Source organism: Solanum stenotomum, chromosome 9 (assembly GCF_019186545.1).
Source record: "Solanum stenotomum isolate F172 chromosome 9, ASM1918654v1, whole genome shotgun sequence".
In the NCBI taxonomy this organism is placed as follows: domain Eukaryota; kingdom Viridiplantae; phylum Streptophyta; class Magnoliopsida; order Solanales; family Solanaceae; genus Solanum; species Solanum stenotomum.
Genome location: NC_064290.1, coordinates 48818066 through 48837682, shown reverse-complemented (window position 1 = coordinate 48837682; position 19617 = coordinate 48818066). Strand labels below are relative to the sequence as shown.

The 19617-nt window shown below is 35.5% G+C and overlaps 2 protein-coding genes across 2 annotated transcripts; one reads left to right on the top strand and one right to left on the bottom strand.

Annotated features, from left to right (window-relative positions):
- Positions 1-12486: 12486 nt before the first annotated feature.
- Positions 12487-15750, top strand: LOC125876495 (receptor-like protein EIX1). Its single transcript, XM_049557686.1, has one exon. The coding sequence runs from the start codon at positions 12501-12503 to the stop codon at positions 15648-15650; it is 3150 nt and encodes a 1049-aa protein (XP_049413643.1). The 5' UTR covers positions 12487-12500; the 3' UTR covers positions 15651-15750.
- Positions 15751-16001: 251 nt separating this feature from the next.
- Positions 16002-19099, bottom strand: LOC125876496 (receptor-like protein EIX1). Its single transcript, XM_049557687.1, has one exon. It carries the CDS (start codon positions 19097-19099, stop codon positions 16046-16048), a length of 3054 nt encoding a protein of 1017 aa, XP_049413644.1. The 3' UTR covers positions 16002-16045.
- Between the last annotated feature and the right edge of the window lie 518 nt (positions 19100-19617).

Here is a 19617-nt window from a genome sequence, read left to right as displayed (position 1 = left end):
CTCCTCATATCCGCTACCATCTCCGGAGCATAGCGGGAAAGTTGTGTGAACTTCATACTGTACTTATGAACACTCATAGACTCCGGGTTAAGGGTGAGAAACTCTTTGATCTTTGCCTCTCGCAACTCATGAGGAAAGAAACGCCCCATGAGAGCACTCTCAAACACAACCCAACTCACTATTGGCGCATCTTCAGCCCTATTCTTTTTCCATTGGTCAAACCAGATTCTAGCGACACCCTTCAATTAGTATGCAGCTAGCTCCACTCTCTCCGACTCAGCAACATGCATCTCATCAAATACCCTTTTAAGCTCTTCAATGAAGTTCTCTGGATTCGCACTAATACTTGAACCTGTGAAGCTTGGGGGGTTCATCCTTAAGAGTTCACGGATCCTTGAAGCATCAACCACTTCGTGTCGATTATCTCTCTGCCCAACTTGATAGGTCACAACTTGACTTAACATCCGGATAGCTTCACGAAAATTAGCATATTTAATCTCTTCTTGGGTTTGCACTTCCAGGGCACTTGGTAACTCTTGTTCCTCAACATTCTTCATAGCTAGACGAACTCTGACTGCTCTTCGTGGAAGCATGATCCTCTAAAACACGCGCAAGCACAAATTAGAAAGAAACTCTTTAGAGATAAACTCTAACGCACGAGATGAGTGTGAAAGAAGTGAGAAATCTTCCTAAATGTTGTAGCCTCCCAATTATAGATGTGGCGCGCTTCACACCGATAACTAGGACTCTATAGACACGGCTTTATAGACTCCCTAGGACTCTGGAACTTGCTCTGATACCAAGTTTGTCACGCCCCGAGCCTACACCCTGGGCAGGACCGGCACTCGGAGACCATTGTTGGCCCCAAGCAAACCCTTGGCCTGGCTTTCCTAACTCAATGGAAACTTAACTCAACAACATAACTCAATGCAAAGAAAGGTTATAAAACAACCAACTGATAAACACTGGCCAAAAAGGCAACTCGAGTTTCAAAATAGAATATTTATACATATACACAAAAGAGAGACTCAAACTAACTGACTGACTGTCTATGAAGCCTCTAAAATACTGAGATGGATGTTGGGACAGACCCCGCAACATCCTACTAAAACAAAACTTAAAAGAACAGAACAACCGAGTCCTCCAGAAAGCAAGGAAGCTCACCACTGACTTTGGAGTGCTCAACTGGATCAACGGCGTGCTGGATGTTGATCCTGGGTACCTACGTCTACATCATAATAAGATGCAGGTCAACTGGCATCAGTACATGGAATGTACGAGTATGCGAGCTGGACCGCTAAACAAATAACTTAAGCTTGAAAAGAGTAAAAAGGAACTCTTACCTTGGCTCCGTTCGACTCATGAATAACTGAACTCAATATATAAAGCAATAAGACACATGCAATATATAAAGCTTGTAAAACTATTTAAAACATGACGTAAAAATCATATTTATAATATCATAAAAATACCATGCTTCCTCTCAAAGTCTACTTGTGCAATGCATGAATGAAGTCCCATACCTCCATCCATACTAAGCAGAACTTTTCGAGGAACCAAACTCTTTCTACTGTGGGAGTTCTCTAACCGATAACCACCACTACATGCTTAAGTAGTGATACAACGTTTTACCTCACGTTACCCAAGGAGCATCATATACCTTGCCGTGATATAGGAAGCTAACTTTACTAAGTGGATCCACTAGCTTAACTTACGTGATCATCTAAAAAGTATGATCCGAGAAATCCCATGTTGGCTACATGGTTCTTATGGAGAGTTGAGTTAATATGAACTCGTGTCCCCAATTCGGTGCTCAAGACTACTCCCAAAAATACTTTAGCTCATAAGTGTTTTAAACACATCTTTCTTTTGTTGAGATAATTACTCAAAGCTTAGCCCAAAGGCTCTTGAAAACTCTTTCTAAAAAGAACATCTCAAAACCATATTTTAATATGATCATTGATGACTCGGGATATTCATACGGCTTAAACATTGATGGTATATCTAGAGACCATACTGTTTAAACATTGATGACATACTCGATTTGTCATACTAATCATGTTTTAGAAACTCTTTTGCAAAACTCATCTTTTCTCAAAAAGAGATAGTACTCAAACTTCTCAAAACTCTTTTGGAAATCTCAGTTTCCTCTCATCGTAAATGTGAGAACATTTATAAACTTCTTTGGGAAATACTTAGTTCCCTAATAACTTTGAGAAATGAACTCAACTCTTGACTCTTGACTTAACTGAAAACTCTTGACTTAATTGGAAACTCGATACCCTTTACTCGACTTGAAACTCTATACTTATCTTGGAACTCTATGCTCTTTACTCAACTTGAAACTCTATACTTAACTTGGAACTCTATGCTCTTTACTCAACTTGAAACTCTATACTTAACTTGGAACTTGAGCCTTAGAATGAAGTTAAAACGTTCATTGAAGACTCTTGAAAACTTTGAAGACTTGATTTGACTTACTTCTTAACTTCTAAGCTTGGCCCTAACTTCACTTGACTTCTAACTTCACTTGACTTGGAACCTAACTTTCCTTGAATTGGAATTATGAATTCAAGGTGTTTGATCACATGTTATGGAGAGATTCTTGATGTTTAGACGTACTTTGGAGTGTCGGAAACAACTATGAAACATATGTATAATACCTAGGAACATGCATGAGAAAGTGTGAAAAAAATGGGGGACCTTGGCGTCCTTGGCGCTCTGCAAGGCGCGGAGCGCCAGCCCTTGAAGCTCAGAAAGGGCCTGTTGGCGCTCTGAGAGACGTACCACGCCAAGGGTAAAACATCAGAACCCCTGTTGGGGCGCGCTGGCTGGCGCGACGCCCCAGCCTTTTCCCCCAAAAAATCTGACTCTTCTCCTTCATTTTTTCCAACTCTAAACCTACTTAACTTCAAGGTTTCCAACCCCAAACACTTAGAATCACAAATCCCTCAACATACAATAGATTTCAACCCAAAACACAACCGGAAACATGCCCAAATCAACAAGGGACTTCAACAACACAATCAACAACATCAACAACACAACCAAACAACTTCAACAACATATCCAATCTTTTCTCAATAATAAAATGAGTTTGGTGTGTGGGGGAAAGGATCAACCCAACACTAAGAACTCACATACCTTAATAGGGATCACCCCCGACGAAATCCACGACGATCTTGACGAATCTTAGCTTATTCTTCTTTTTTCTCCTCTTCTTCTCCTCTTCCCTCAAGAACCCTAACTCTCACTCTCACTCTTTTAAAATGGGACAAAATGATCCAAAAATCAGTCTAACAAAACAATATAACCCCAAAAGAAATAGCTAGGGAAAAGACCAAAATGCCCTTAAAATTTCTGGACGGATTCTCTGCCAACTGCCCAACTTTCAAAGGGCATAACTCGCTCATACAAACTCGAAATCGAGAAAACTTGATGGTGTTGGAAAGATCATTCCACAAGCTTCGCAAACATAACTGGAACTACTCCTAAATCATCCTGAGCTAGGAGTTATGACTGCTCAAATTTGGCCAAAAATTCATTATTTTCCATACTTAGCCAAATTTCCAGAATTTTAATTCTTTCCAAAAATGACTATTTCCAATTCCAAGCTTCTTCATAGTTATTTCAATTTGTCGGATGTTACACATTTCCCCCCACTAATTTAGTCAACCCGCATTCTCCAACAGTAGTCTTCTTCCATATTAAACTTTTGTATGTAAAGGTATATTATTTTTAAGGTGATTTCTAATTCCTCATTATCTCTAATTTGTTATACATGTAATACTATTTTCAAAAATCAAAAACTCTATTGCAGGGCTTCTAAAAAATCATAAAGACTAACAATTGGGTTTGCTTGAAATCTGTATTATTTGTTCTAGTTTAGGTCTGTGTGATATCTATTTGTAGTTTAGAGTTTGTATCTCAAATTTGTTGATGATTTTAAAGCTCAACCAAAAATCATTGTGAAGCTAGGTTTCATTTTTATGAAACAAATTCTGATTTGTAGTTCATTTTCTCCCAAAGTTTTTAGTATTTTTAGTATATTGTTGTTCACTTCCCTCGAATTGTGACTTGCACTCCAATGACTTTGCCTTTCATGTTTCTTACTTATCAACTTATTTGCCTAATATCTGATGAACCTTTCATATATTGTTCCTTTTATACTGTATGAGTTATTTTATCTTTAGACGTTATGTATTTGTATTCTCAAGTACATCTCAGGATTGTATGAAATATAAACACGCGCTTCCGTTAGATCACTGCCATAAAGGTTAATATCATGAATTTAAATTTTCACTTGTATTATTATATATTATCACCTCCTAATGATAGATTTCTTATTAGAGGTCGAAGCACGGTAAGCACTTAAACATAATACAAGTGAAAGCCTTTTGGTTTAAGTGATTTTAATATCTGGATTTAGATTTTCACTTGTATTATTATCTAAACCCACGACTATAAGAACCGTCGGAAATAACCATAGCAACAGTGCTATTGATACGTGATCTGTTGTAGCGGTTGCCTAAAACGTAGCAATAGAGCTACTGCATCAAAATAGAAGTCTAATGCAACGGTTATTGAACTGTCTCCATAGACCAAATTTCTAGTAGTATAATTCCTACATGTGTTATTACTTCTCTCTCCATCGTTCGATATCTTAGTATGCTCATTTTCTCCACTACATCCAGAGATCACATAAAAAAAATCATTCTTACTCGAGTCATTATTAAAGTGAAATTTCCTCCACCGTATAGCTGCATTAAGTAAAAGTTGTAGCATCCAAACTATAATATATCATAGGCAATTTTCTCAGACTAAACTCATAAAGCTAAAGCGCTGCCTGGGACTTCTTCTATGATGCCATGTAAAAAAATAAAGTATCATAAGTTCACTAATATTGTCTTCTCTTGATGTACTGTCAACAATGTCTCACAAAAACATTACATGTCATCAAAAAAAAACAATCATCACTTCATGTGACGCATAAATTATCTAGAATATATTTGGAATGCATAATTACATCATACATGAACCGTAAGATTTGGATCTGAACTCTTCAATCCTTTTCCTTTCACCAAAATTGAAAAATAACCTGTAAACCAAGTAAAAATTGCTAAATAAAGAAAACATGAAAGTAAGTGCATGGAGACAAATCCTCAATAGGTATCCAAATATATAAAATTCCAAAAGGAGTTTGTTCTCAAAATCCCTAATCAAACAAGTAAATCTAGACCAAAATAGTTGTCTGAAATTCCCTCCTATGACACATTATTTTCATTAGAACTTCTAGGTAATTCATAAAATGCTAACTCATGCTTTCTCGAACTTTTCTCCTTGATCTTTCCCTTTCCCTTATTTATTGTTATTCTTTTCACAGTATATTAAAAAAATGTTGCGGGGTTAGAGAACAACTTTACAACCCTTTCACTTTTTTCGAGTTCAAATACGGATAAATTAGTTTGAGAGTGAAAGGTGCATCTAGTTAATTAAGTGTCAACATGAATTGGTACTTTTAGAAAAGTTGTTCTAGTTGTAAATTTTTATTACCACACTAGAGAAACTATTTCTAAAAAGGAACAACTTATGTTGGCACTTGGTTAAATAGATGCATTATTTCACTACCAAATTTTGTATGTATCTGAAGACGACAAAAGTGATAGGGTGTAAAATCATTTTCTTAACCCTTCTAGCCTCTTTTAATATACTATTAAAAGAAGAACAATGAAATAAGGGAAAGGTCAAGATCAAGGAGAAAAGTTTGAGGAAGTAAGAGTAAGAATTTTACTAATTACCTTCTTCAAGAAGATCTAATCAAAATCGGATGAACCACATGAGGATGTTTCATACAACTATTTTGGTCTTATTTTACTTGTTTGAATTTGGATTTTGAGAACACTTTTGGAATTTGATATATCTAGAAACTTATTGATGAGTTATATCCATGCACTTATCTATTTTCTTTACTTAGCATATTTTACTTGGTAATTTACATATTATTTTTCTTCTATTAAAGTCTTGTCTCAGCGACACTTTCCTTGGGTGAAACAAAATGAATTTGAAGATCGTAGATCTAAAACTTATTGTTTCCGTATAATGTAATTATCCATTCCAAATGTTCTCTAGATTATTTATGTATTATATGAAGTGATTATCCTTTTTTATGACTAAAACTTTAAGTGATAATGTCATGATGCAATAATGTGGACTTTATTTTATGTGATAATGTCAAATTTCTCTAAAGCAGGTTCATTCAATTCGATTGACTCGAATGTTCCGAACACCGGTAAATATTATTAAAAATTAGAATTCCCCATTCAACAAAAAGATAAATATATGAAAATCTTGAGAGACCGAAAAATTATTTAACTCAATGTATGTTTACATAAAATATTTTTTAAAAAAAAGGTAGACCTAGGTATTATACACTAGAGGTATGAAATGAGTGCTTCATGTATATGTTTAAGGTTTGAAAAAAAACCATCTAATGCTGGTAAACATGAACATTATTTTATATAACATCAAAATTACCCCATCAATAAAAATATTTAATCCATCAAAACATTATTATTTTTTTAAAAAAAAAAAAGCAAATTTCTCAAAAGCATTTTCATTCAATTTCATCAAATGAAATTTCTCCAACAACGAAAAGTGTTACAAAAACATATGATGACATGATAATTTCCCATAAAACCAAAGAAATAGAAACAACAAATTTTGAGAAGTAAAAAGGTTGAACAATCTATGTTAAAAAAGAGTTAATCAAATGAATGTTTCACACATATATGTTTAAGGATTTAAAAAACAAGGGGAAAAGAGTGAAATTCATCATATATTTGCCACAAGTAAATAGGGTTTTTCGAAACTTGAATCAGTTAGAATAAACTATAAACACAACTATTAATACTTAGATCGTGAACACATATATAATATAGTGAAATTTATGAAAAGATCATGTGTACCTTTAATATTCGACATATCAATGGACAATCGAAGAAGAGCTAGGCTGAGTCTTCCTTTTCTTAAGCTTATGACGGCTGACACCTTATGAAAATGTGTTTTAGGTTAAGTTAGAAGAGGAGATCTAGCCTCATATTTATAGGCTTAAAAACTTTAACCTAGGCCTACACTATTGTCAGCCCAACACCTATGATATGAAATGAATATAGGCCCTTATGAAATCCATACAAATTCATGATCCGTATCTTGTACAATTGCTAACATTTAGCCCGTTTTACTAAAACCTAATAATAAGATAATGTTAAGCCCACAATTAATAAATAATGAGTAAATTTTAAGTTTAGCAAACATAAAAATCATATTTGTATGTTATAGTTATAGTTTGTATAATTTCGCTTCATAACAAACTTTATTTTTAATATGGCTATTAATCTGTATATTTCGGTATACATATACATAAAAATTTGTATTTGTATATTTCGGTATATAAACTAAAACATAGTAATTGTATATAAATAAAATTACTACATATATACAACATATGTATACCGAATGGGTCTATTTGTATATTTTGGTATACAATTGGGTCTTGCAGTTAATTTTTATACAATACATATGTATACCGAATGGGTCTATTTGTATATTCGGTATATAAATTGAGTCCTGCAATTAATTTTTATACAATACATATGTATACCGAATAGGTCTATTTGTATATTTCGGTATACAAATGGGATGACAAAAAACATGTAATGTTTGCTGTGAATTACAAATTAAAGAAACTGTGACTATAACATTTAATTTAAATTAATAGTTTGTTATTTCATACAGTTTTTCCATAAATAATTCTAACATTCTCCCACTTGGACAACATTAACTTAATTATAGTTTTTTTTTTTAAGTTATTTTTATAGAAATTAATGTTAGTTATATGATTATACTTTTATTTCGTTCATTTTTCAAGAATATCCATTATTTTTATGCTTTGATTCACAAACTTGATGTAAAAATTGAGATTTTACCCTTATGATTAAGAAAATAAAGTTTGAGGTTTTAAAGGCCAATTCGAAGTCAAATTTGACTGAATAGATATGATTTCCTAAGGAATGGGTAATCCAATTGTGAAACAAAATTAAAGTTTTGATCATCTTCAAAAATGAGAAATAACTTATGGTTTGGTATTCATCTTTATGGAATATAATTGTAAATTCATTTTGTTCCTTTTTTTATTATTATTATGAAACATTGTTATGCAATTAAAAGTGTTTAATTTTAATATTTGAAATTTATGATTTCTTTATTTCATTTAACCATGATTTAGCAATAACTTACGCTAAAGAAATTCTTATTTTAAAGTGAGTTGGATTAAGGGAAAAGAAAACAATTGACAATTGAGTTGTATTTTAATAGGTAGATGATGATAATTTAGATATAAAAAAGGAACAACTGATAGGTTCAGGCCCATAGGACACCAACACTATTAGTTAAAGGAGGTGCACAGAGTAGTAGATACGGTTCCCAAGTTTCTTAGGGTAGACTCAGATTGCGCGTAGAATCATATAGTCTAGGGGTGTATGTACAATTATTATGCTTTTACAGGTAGACTAGATACAATTATCGAAGGCAAATTATTTTTCTTTCTCTCCTACCTACAAGTAAATAATTTTTATTGATTTGACTAAAAGATTTCCTACAATTTGACATAGCTACCTGTAACATCCGACAATTTAAAAATGAATATGAAGAAGCTTGAAATTTGGAAATAGTCATTTTTTGGAAAAATTTAAAATCTGGAAATTGGCAGTCCAGAATCTGGAAAATTTGGCTAAGTGTGGAAATCAGTGAGTTTTTGGCCAACTTTGAGCAGTCATAACTCCTATCTCAGGATGAGTTAGGAGTAGTTCCAGTTATGGTTTCGAAGCTTGTGGAACGATCTTTCCAACGCCACTGAGTTTGATCGATTCCGAGTTCGTATGAGCGAGTTATGATCTTTGAAAGTTGGGCAGTTGGCAGGGATTCCGTTCCGGAAATTTAAGGGCATTTTGGTCTTTTCACAAATCATTTCTTTTGAGCTTATATTGTTGTATTAGGCTGATATTTGGATCATTTTGTCCCATTTTGAAAGAGAAAGAGTTAGGGTTCAAGAGAAGAAGAAGAGAAGAAGGAGAAGAAGAAGAGAAGAAAGAGGAGATCAACAAGATTTGTCAAGATCATTGTGGATTTTCGTCGGGGGTGATCCCTATCAAGGTATGTGAGTCTTTAGTGTGGGTTTATCCTTTCCCCCCCACATACCAAGCTCGTTTTTATGATTTGAGAAGAGATTGGATTTGTTGTTGAAGTTGTTGAAGTTGTTAGTTGTTGTTGATGTTGTTAGTTGTGTTGTTGAAGTTATTGTTGGTTGTGGGACAGGATTGGGCTGTGTATTTGAGTTGTGATCTATTGTATGTTGAGAGATTGATGATCCTTAGTGTTGGTTGGTTCATACCCCCACACACCAACTTGTTTTTAATTCCAAGAGAAGATTTATTGGTTGTTGAAGTTGTAGTGGTGTTGTGTTGAAGTTCTTGCTGATTTAGTACAGATTTCTGGCTGTGATTTTTGAGTTGAATCTATTGTATAATAAGGGTCTTTATGGTTCTAAGTGTTGCTGCTGAAACCTTGAGGTTGAGAGGGTTTAGAATTGGAAAGAAACAAGGGGAAAAAGTCGGATTTTTGGGGAAAAAGGGGCTGGGCTGTTGCACCTCTCCTAGTGCCAAGGACACCAATCCTTCCCTTTCATTCACCATTTCTTTTTTCATACATGTTCCTAGGTATTATACCTATGTTTCCTAGTTGTTTCCAACACTCCAAGGTACTTCCAAAAGTCAAGTAAAACTACAAGTCAAGTGAAGTTAGTTTCCAAGTCAAGTGAAGTTAGTTTCCAATTCAAGTGAAGTTAGTTTCCAAGTCAAGTGAAGTCAAGCTTAGAAGTAAGTAAGTCAAAGCAAGTCTTTAAGGTTTTCCAAGAGTCTTCATTGAACGTTTTAACTTCATTCTAAGGCTCAAGTTCCAAGTTAAGTATTGAGTTTCAAGTCAAGTCAAAAGTTAAGAGTTTCATGTTAAGTTAAGAGTTTCACATCAAGCCAAGAGTTCAAGTAAAGTAAAGAGTTTAAAGTTGAGTTCTTTTCTCAAAGTTATTAGGGAACTATGTATTCCCAAAGAAGTTTTAAAGAAATGTTTTTACATTTAAACAAGGTTGGAAACTGAGATTTCCAAAAGAGCCTTCGGGCTAGTTTTTGAGTAATTATCTCATATCAGCAGGAAGAAATATGTTTTAAAAACATAAGAGCCAGTACATTTTTGGGAGTAGTATCGAGCACCGAATTGGGGGAGCGTTCAAAGAACCCACAGCCCCCATAGAACCATGTTAGCCACCATGGGTAGAAAAGGATCATACTTTTTAGATGAATCCTTTTCAGATTAGACTAGTGGATCCATTAGGCAGTTCAGGTCTTATACCTTTGGCCGGGTATAAGATGCTCTGGCAGCGTGAGGTCGATCGCTGTATCATCACTATAGCTCTTATGTGATGGTTGTCGGTTAGAGAAGCTCCCACAGCAGTTATTGTATTTTTCATACACAGAGATTATTGTATTTTTATATACATCAGTTCATTGTATTTCTATATACATTTCAGGCTTATTGTATCTTTGTATACACACAGAGTTTATAGCATGTTTTAAACAGTCTTTCTTTATATCGCACTTGTTTTAAATTGCCTTATATTGAAAGAAGTCAGTCAGGTTGAGTTGAGTTGAGCCAGGTAAGCTATTCAGTTTCTTCCAGATTTCCTTCTAGCCTTTGTTGCTTAGTTTTCCAGCTTGCATACTCGTACATTCCATGTACTGATGCCAGTTGGCCTGCATCGTTTGATGATGCAGATTCAGGTACCCCGGATCAGCATCCTGCACGTCGTTGATCCAGCTGAGCACTCCAGAGTCAGTGGTGAGCCTCCTTGCATTCCGGAGGACTCAATTATTTTGTGTTCTTAGTTTTTGTTTTATTAGGATGTTGCGGGGTCTGTCCCAACATCCATCTCAGTATTTTAGAGGCTTCATAGACAGACAGTCAGTCAGTTAGTTTTGAGTCTCTCATCTATATATATATGTAAATATTCTATTTTGAGATTCGAGTTGCCTTTATGGCCATATTTTATAAGTTAAGTTGTTTTGTAATATTGCATTGCATTGAGTTATTCTGTTGAGGTTTCCGCTGAGTTAAGAAAGCCAGGCCAAGGGTTCGCTTGGGGCCAGAAATGGTCTCCGGGTGCCGGTCCCGCCTAGGGTGTAGGCTCGGGGCGTGACACTACCATTCTAATTTGATTTGGATAAATCAAGTTAAAAACATTGAAAGACAATAAAAGCTATATATAATGAAGTTAGGATTAAAGAAAAAAAAAAGAGAAGTTCACACGTTCAATTGATTAAATTGATGTACTTTGACATGTTATTCATAGTTAGTGAAACTTAATTATATTTAAATGAATTTGTCTTTGAACTTTGTGGATGATTCAGATTTGTTCTTAAACTACGGACTGAATGCAGAGTACGGATTCTTCTCCAAAAGCAAGAACAAACTTCTGTAATAGGTATGCAATTATACACCGTGACTATTTCGATGTAACTCGTAATTCATAAAAATGTGATTTCAATGTAAGACTAATGAAACAAATTCAATGATCTTGCAAACTGTGTGTTTGATTCTATAATCTGGTGGACAAAGTTTGTATTTTTTTTTTAGTGCTGCTAGAAAAGTTAAGATGTGTGCAAGTTGATTCGAACATCACTATTATAAAAAATTAAAAAATAAATAAGATGAAAAGCTTTTGCCCTGGCCCTTGGAAATTTCTCATTTCACATTGATATATATCTGGATGGCCTACCTTTATCTCCCATTTATCTTTTCTTAGTAATTTATTTTGGTATAAAACTTAAAAGTCAAATAGTCCATCTTCTTTTTGACTCCAGGTACTTGTTTATACTACTTGTCAAAGTTGAAGAAAACTAGATGTTAAAATGTTATGAATTATTCTTTTTTTTTTATCTTATCAAACTTAAGTTGGTTGCATAATTAAAAAAATCTTTATGATTTATTCCTAACGCGTCTTTGTCTAATATTCAGTAACAACCTCTCTACCTTCACAAAAGTACGGGTAAGGTTTCGTACAAACAAATGATTTTGCAAGTTTAGGATGTGAAACTAAACATGACAAACAAAGTAACAAACCAATGAAAAAAGAACACATCAAAATGTTCCGGCATGAGACATTTGTTGTAGCTCAAATTCAAGTGAGAATAGGTCGAGTATTCAATAGGTCGTAGACTTAGTTTAAGCGTCTAAATGAAAATACCGGACAAGTCTTTGTATTCAGCCCCCCAAAAAGACCAAGTCTTCCACAAATTACAAAAATGAGTTGACTTGACTTTGTTTGAAATTAATGCATATAACAAGTAGTGATCACTCCTTTTTTCCTCCTCACATTCACAACAACAAAAAAAATGGATACCAAAGAACACAACAAACCAATTCATTTGCTTTTGATTTATCTATCAATACTGATCATGCATCAAAGCTTTGCTTTTGGATTAATGTCAAGAGGGAATCATACGAAAATTTTGTGCATAACAAAGGAGAGGGAAGCTCTTCTCGAGTTCAAACGAGGTCTCATAGATGAATATAATCTTCTTTCATCATGGGGAAATGATGAATGTTGTTCTTGGAGGGGTGTGGAATGCAGTAATACAACTGGCCATATACTCGTCCTTAATCTTCGTATAGGTACAATTGAATCCAATTCTGATGGTTCTGATAAGGATCTCATATTGACAGGCAACATCACTTCTTCATTGGTTAAGTTGCAGTATTTGAAGTACTTAGACCTTAGTTCCAATAATTTTGGAGGCGACGGGCCAATACCAAAATTTATTGGATATTTCAAAAGATTAGAGTACTTAAATCTCACATCTAGATACAGAGTTTTTACTGGTCTAATTCCTCCCCAGCTCCAAAATCTTACCTCCTTAAGGACTCTTGATCTTCGTGGCAATTATTTAACGGTCAATAGCCTTGAGTGGATTTCTCAACTAGTGCATTTGGAGTACTTAGATCTAAGTTTATCCAATGTGCAAGCTAAAAACTGGTTGCAAGAGATAAGTAAGCTCCCAAATTTGAGAGAATTGCATTTGAGTAGTTGTCAACTCCCCAAAATCATTCCTTCTTCACTTATCTTAGCTAATATTTCCTCGTCTCGTCTTTCCATCCTTGACATCTCCTCTAATAGATATTCGTCCCCTGCAATAAATAGCTGGTTATTTAACTTCACTAGTCTTACTAGCCTAGATCTTTCGAGCAACGATTTAGGCAAAATTGCTAGTGGCTTTGGGTACTTGAAATCTTTGGAACATCTTAATCTATTTGGTAGTGGTATTCAAGGAGGGATACCAAAGTCTTTAGGGAAATTAAGTCGTTTACGCTCTCTTGATGCTAGTAACAATTACTTATTAAGTCAACCGTTTTCTGAATTGCTTGATATCTTATCAGGGAGTAATAGATCACTTGATTTTTTGTCCTTTGAGGGAAATGCATTCACTGGTTCATTGATTAATCTTACTAGATTTTCATCCTTGAGGGAATTGAGGCTACGAGAAAATTCTCTGAACGGCATTTTCCATGAAAGCTTTAGACAAATCTCCAGTCTTGAGTATCTTGATTTGTCTAATAACCAAATGACAGGGTCATTACCAGACTTGGCATTCTTTCCATCATTGAGAGAGTTGCACTTACAGTCCAATCACTTTTATGGGATGATACCACAAGGTTTAGGGAAACTTTCCGAGCTTAAAATCTTGGATGTGTCTTTCAATAGATTGCAAGGCTTACCGGATAGTTTGGGGAAACTTTCCAAGCTGAAAATATTGGATGTCTCTTTCAATAGACTGAAAGGCTTACCGGAAAGTTTAGGGCAACATTTCGACCTTGAAAGTTTTGATGCTTCTAATAATTTGTTAGAAGGTACAATCTCTGAATCCCATCTTTCCAACCTTTGCAACTTGAAGAGTTTAAAATTGTCTTCCAACTCCTTGACTTGGAATGTTAGCGTTGATTGGATTCCGTGTTTTCAACTCCAAGTTATCAGTCTTTCATCTTGTAATCTTGGGCCTCTTTTTCCGAAATGGCTTCAAACTCAAAATAGCTACTCATTTCTTGATATCTCTCTTGCTAGTATCTCAGATACAATGCCTAGTTGGTTTATAAAGTTGCCTCCCATGTTATACTTTTTGAATCTCTCTTACAACCAAATCAGCGGAAAGATACAAGATTTATCAGCCAATAATATCGGTTCCATCGTTATAGATCTTGGTTATAACAATTTTTCAGGACCCTTGCCAACATTTCCTCATTTGGTTAGTGAATTGCGGGTTGACAACAATAAGTTTTCTGGATCACTTAACTCCATATGTAAAATTCGTTCACCTGTAACACTTGACTTGTCCAATAATCTCTTGTCCGGAGAGATTCCTGATTGTTGGGCTCTCATGTCTGCTCTAACGGTCCTTAATGTAGCCAATAACCATATATCTGGAAGCATTCCGTACTCTTTGTGTTCTTCAACAATTTTGAACTCTATATACATGCGTAACAACAATTTAAGTGGACTGTTTCCTGCCTCTTTGAAGAATTGCCAAGGTTTGAAAGTCTTGGATTTGGGAAGAAATAGATTGAGTGGAAATATCCCAGAATGGATAGGGACTAAGCTGTCTGGTTTGGGCATTCTGAGCCTACGATTCAACGAATTTTCTGGTAGCATTCCTCCAAGTATATGCCAGCTTCAATTTATTCAGATACTGGACCTTTCTGGCAACCATTTATCAGGAAGAATTCCAAAATGCTTCAGCAATTTCACCACAATGCAACTTTTGCAAGATGGTTCAAGTGTGAGCTATGACTTCAATCCACTTGCCGGTAGAGGAATTTTAGTGTACAAAGGCAATGCATTTGTTCAATGGAAAAACAAGGAATCAGAATACCGTAACACCTTGTGGCTTCTGAAAACCATTGATCTTTCTAGCAACGAACTAGTCGGTGACATCCCTAAAGACTTTAGCAGAATGAACGCATTGCTGTCATTGAACGTATCAAGAAACAACTTGACAGGAAATATCATTGAAGGAATTGGTTTAATGAAGATGTTGGAGGCTCTTGACTTGTCCGGGAATCATCTCTCGGGGAAGATCCCAGTAGGACTGGCTAACTTGACATTTCTTAGTGTGTTGGATTTGTCGAAAAACAACTTGTCAGGGAGAATACCATCGAGCACTCAATTGCAAGGCTTTGATCCTTCAACCTATGGTGGGAATATTCAGCTATGTGGACCTCCTCTTCCAGCATGTCCTACATTTGCTCCTCCAAATCCTCATGTTGTCTTTGACAGTACTTGTCAAGAAAATGATGATGAGTTTCCTTCTAAAGAGTTTTATATATCGATGGCATTGGGCTTCATTGTCACATTTTGGGGAATTTTGGGCTCTTTGTACTTCAATGATTCATGGAGGAATGCCTACTTCAAGTGGTTAAATGGATGTCAGAATTGGCTTCATCTTTCATCAGCAGTCTGCTTTGCAAGGTTGAAGGCAAAACTGAGGGCCTGATGCCTAAATTTATATTCTAATCATGAAAAAATGCATCTATTTTATATGCCATTTGTCTATAGGTTATGTATACATGGATTAATAAAATGCTTTTGTCTAATCTTCATAGTTGAAAAATTTCGTTGTCAGTTGAAATCAAGTTAAGATATCTACATATATATTATGCCTAAAAATAGTGGTGAGGAGGAAAAGAGGCTAGTCGTGTAGTGGAATTATCAGATTATTTTTTTTGATTTCTCAATCGGTGTTGGTCCTTGCATCGGGAGAGAAAGAGGCTAGTCGTCAAGTAGAATAACCAGAATTTAAAAAAAGTTATAATATCATATATAAAAGAAGTTCTCTTGATTACAAGCCATTCATAGGATATTTACATATAACATAAATCAGGCCTTGAGCTAAAGATGGAGCCACTTAAAATAGGCAGTGCTCCATGAATTGTTGAGGAACAAAGATCCTAACACTCCCCCAAATGCAACAATGAACCCTAACGCCATCGATATATAAAACTCTTTTGATGGAAACTCATCATCATCATCATTTTCTTGGAAAGTACTGTCCTGACCAACATGGAGATTTGGAGGAGCAAATGAAGGACACTCTGGAAGAGGAGGGCCACATAGCTGAACATTCCCACCATAGGTTGAGGAGTCGAAGCCTTGCAATTGAGTGCTCGATGGTATTCTCCCTGACAAGTTATTGTTTGACAAATCCAACACGCTAAGAAATGTCAGGTTAGCGAGCCCTACTGGGATCTTCCCCGAGAGATGGTTCCTCGACAAGTCAAGAGACTCTAACATCTTCATTAAACCAATTCCTTCAACGATATTTCCAGTCAAATTGTTCCTTGATAGGTTCAATGACAGCAATGCATTCATTCTGCTAAAATCTTTAGGGATGTCACCGACTAGATTGTTGCTAGAAAGATCGATGGTTTTCAGAAGCCACAAGATGTTACGATACTCTGACTCTTTGTTTTTCCATTGGACTAGTGCATTGCCATGGTACAATGTACCTACTCGAGGGGTGTAAGGATCGAAGTCATAGCTCACACTTGAACCATCTTGCAAAAGTTGCATTGTGCTGAAATTGCTGAAGCATTTCGGAATTCTTCCTGATAAATGGTTGCCAGAAAGGTCCAGTATCTGAATAGATTGAAGCTGACATATACTTAAAGGAATGCTCCCAGAGAATTCGTTGAATCGAAGGCTCAGAATCCCCAAATAAGCTAACTCAGTCCCTATCCATTCTGGGATTTTTCCACTAAATGTATTTCTTCCCAAATCCAAGACTTTCAAACCTTGGCAATTCTTCAAAGAGGCAGGAAACTGTCCGCTTAAATTGTTGTTACGCACGTATAGAGAGCTCAAGGATGTCGAAGAACACAGAGAGTACGGAATGCTTCCAGATATATGGTTATTGGCTAAGTTAAGGACCATTGGAACAGACATGCGGGTCCAACAATCAGGAATCTCTCCGGACAAGAGATTATCGGACAAGTCAAGTGTTACAGCTGAACGAATTTTGCATATGGAGTTAAGTGATCCAGAAATCTGATTGTTGTCAATACGCAATGCACTAACCAATTGAGGAAATGTTGGTAAGGGTCCTGAAAAATTGTTATAACCAAAATCTATGATAATGGGACCAATATTATTGGCTGATAAATCTTGTATCTTTCCGCTGATTTGGTTGTGAGAGAGATTCAAGTATGTTAACATGGGAGGCAACTTTGAGAACCAACTAGGCATTGTGTCTGAGATACTATTAAGAGATAGATCCAGAATTGAGTAGTCATTTTGAGTTTGAAGCCATTTTGGAAAGTTTGGTCCAAGATTACAAGACGAAAGACTGATAACTTGTAGTTGAAAACACGGAATCCAATCAACGCTAACATTCCAAGTCAAGGAGTTGGAAGACAAGTTTAAGCTTTTCAATTTGCAAAGGTTGGAAAGATGGGATTCAGAGACTGTACCTTCTAACAAATTATAAGGAGCATCAAAACTTTCAAGGTCGAAAAGTTGCCCTAAACTTTCCGGTAAGCCTTTCAGTCTATTGAAAGAGACATCCAATATTTTCAGCTTGGAAAGTTGCCCCAAACTATCCGGTAAGCCTTGCAATCTATTGAAAGACACATCCAAGATTTTAAGCTCGGAAAGTTTCCCTAAACCTTGTGGTATCATTCCATAAAAGTGATTGGACTGTATGTGTAACTCTCTCAATGATGGAAAGAATGCCAAGTCTGGTAATGACCCTGTCATTTGGTTATTAGACAAATCAAGATACTCAAGATTGGAGATTTGTCTAAAGCTTTCATGGAAAATGCCGTTCAGGGAATTTTCTAGTAGCCTCAATTCCCTCAAGGATGAAAATCTAGTAAGATTAATCAATGAACCAGTGAATGCATTTCCCTCAAACGACAAATACTCAAGCGATTGATTACTCCCAGCTAAGATATCAAGCAACTCGGAAAATGGTTGACTTAACAAGTTATTGGAATCTGCATCAATAGAGCGTAAACGACTTAACCTCCCAAAAGACCTTGGTATCCCACCTTGAATACCACTTCCAAATAGCTTAAGATGTTCCAAAGACTTCAAGTACCCAAAGCCACTAGACATTTGGCCTAAGTCGTTACCCGAAAGATCTAGGCTAGTAAGACTAGTGAAGTTAAATAACCAACTATTTATTGCAGGGGACGAATATCTATTATAGGAGATGTCAAGGATCGAAAGATGAGACGAGGAAATATTGGTTGATACAAGTGATGAAGGAATGATTACAGGGAGTTGACAGGCTGATAAATGCAATTCCCTCAAATTAGGAAGCTTAATCATCTCTTGTAACCAGTTTTTCACTTGCACATTGGAAAAATGAAGATCTAAGTACTCCAAATACACTAGATTAGAAAGCCACTCAAGGCTTTTCACTGTTAAAGAATTTTGACCAAGATCAAGAGTCTTTAAGTGTGTTAGATTTTGGAACTGAAGAGGAATAAGACCAGTGAAAGGATTGTAACTAAATGAGAGATTTAGGTACTCTAGTCTTTCGAAGTAACCGATAAATTTTGGTATTTGTCCACCAAAATTATTGAAACTAAGGTCCAAGTACTTCAAATACTGCAACTTAACCAATGATGGACTAATATTACCTGTCAAAGACGTGTCGAAGTTACCACGAAGATTCAGGACTAGTATATGGCCTGTTCTGTTACTGCATTTCACACCACTCCAAGAACAACATTCCTCATTTTTCCATGAAGAAAGCATATTATGTTCGTCTATGAGACCTCGTTTGAACTCGAGAAGAGCTTCCCTCTCCTTTGTTATGCACAAAATGTTTGCATGGTTCACTCTTAACATTGATCCAAAAGCTAAGTTTTGATGCAGGATCAATACTGATAGACAAATCAAAAGCAAATGAATTGATTTGTAGTGTTGTTTGGTATCCATTTTTTTAGTGTGTGGAAAATATCATATGCAAGAAGCAAATGAAGGCTTGAATGATAGTTAAAGGGGTGTTCATTACTTGATATATACATTTTTTGAAACAAAGTCAAAGTCTACCCTTGCATCAATTGTGAAAGTATTTATTAAGCAATGTTCAATAACTGTATTCAACACTTGCTGCAGTCAAATTGAACTAGACAAGTCTGGTGCACAAAGCATCCTACATTAGCAGGGTCCGGGGAAGGGCTGCATTAGACAGTCTACCCTAGTACTAGCATTAATAACTACTAATTACACGGCTTGAACCCATGATACGTAAGTCATATGAAGAAATTTATGTGGCACACTTTCTTTTTTTAGTCCATCCTAAAACGAATGTCACTTTTCCGTAATTCGAAATAATTTAACTTTAAAATTTCTCTTTTACCCTTAATCAAATGATTTATAGCAACACAAATAGTCGAAAGAATATTTTGGACCAAAAATTTAAAAAGTCTTTCTTTTTTTTCTTCAACTTTTAC

Bases quoted from the DNA above. Each gene is read 5' to 3' on its own strand.
- LOC125876496 (XM_049557687.1), bottom strand. From the start codon at position 19,099: ATGGATACCAAACAACACTACAAATCAATTCATTTGCTTTTGATTTGT.
- LOC125876495 (XM_049557686.1), top strand. From the start codon at position 12,501: ATGGATACCAAAGAACACAACAAACCAATTCATTTGCTTTTGATTTAT.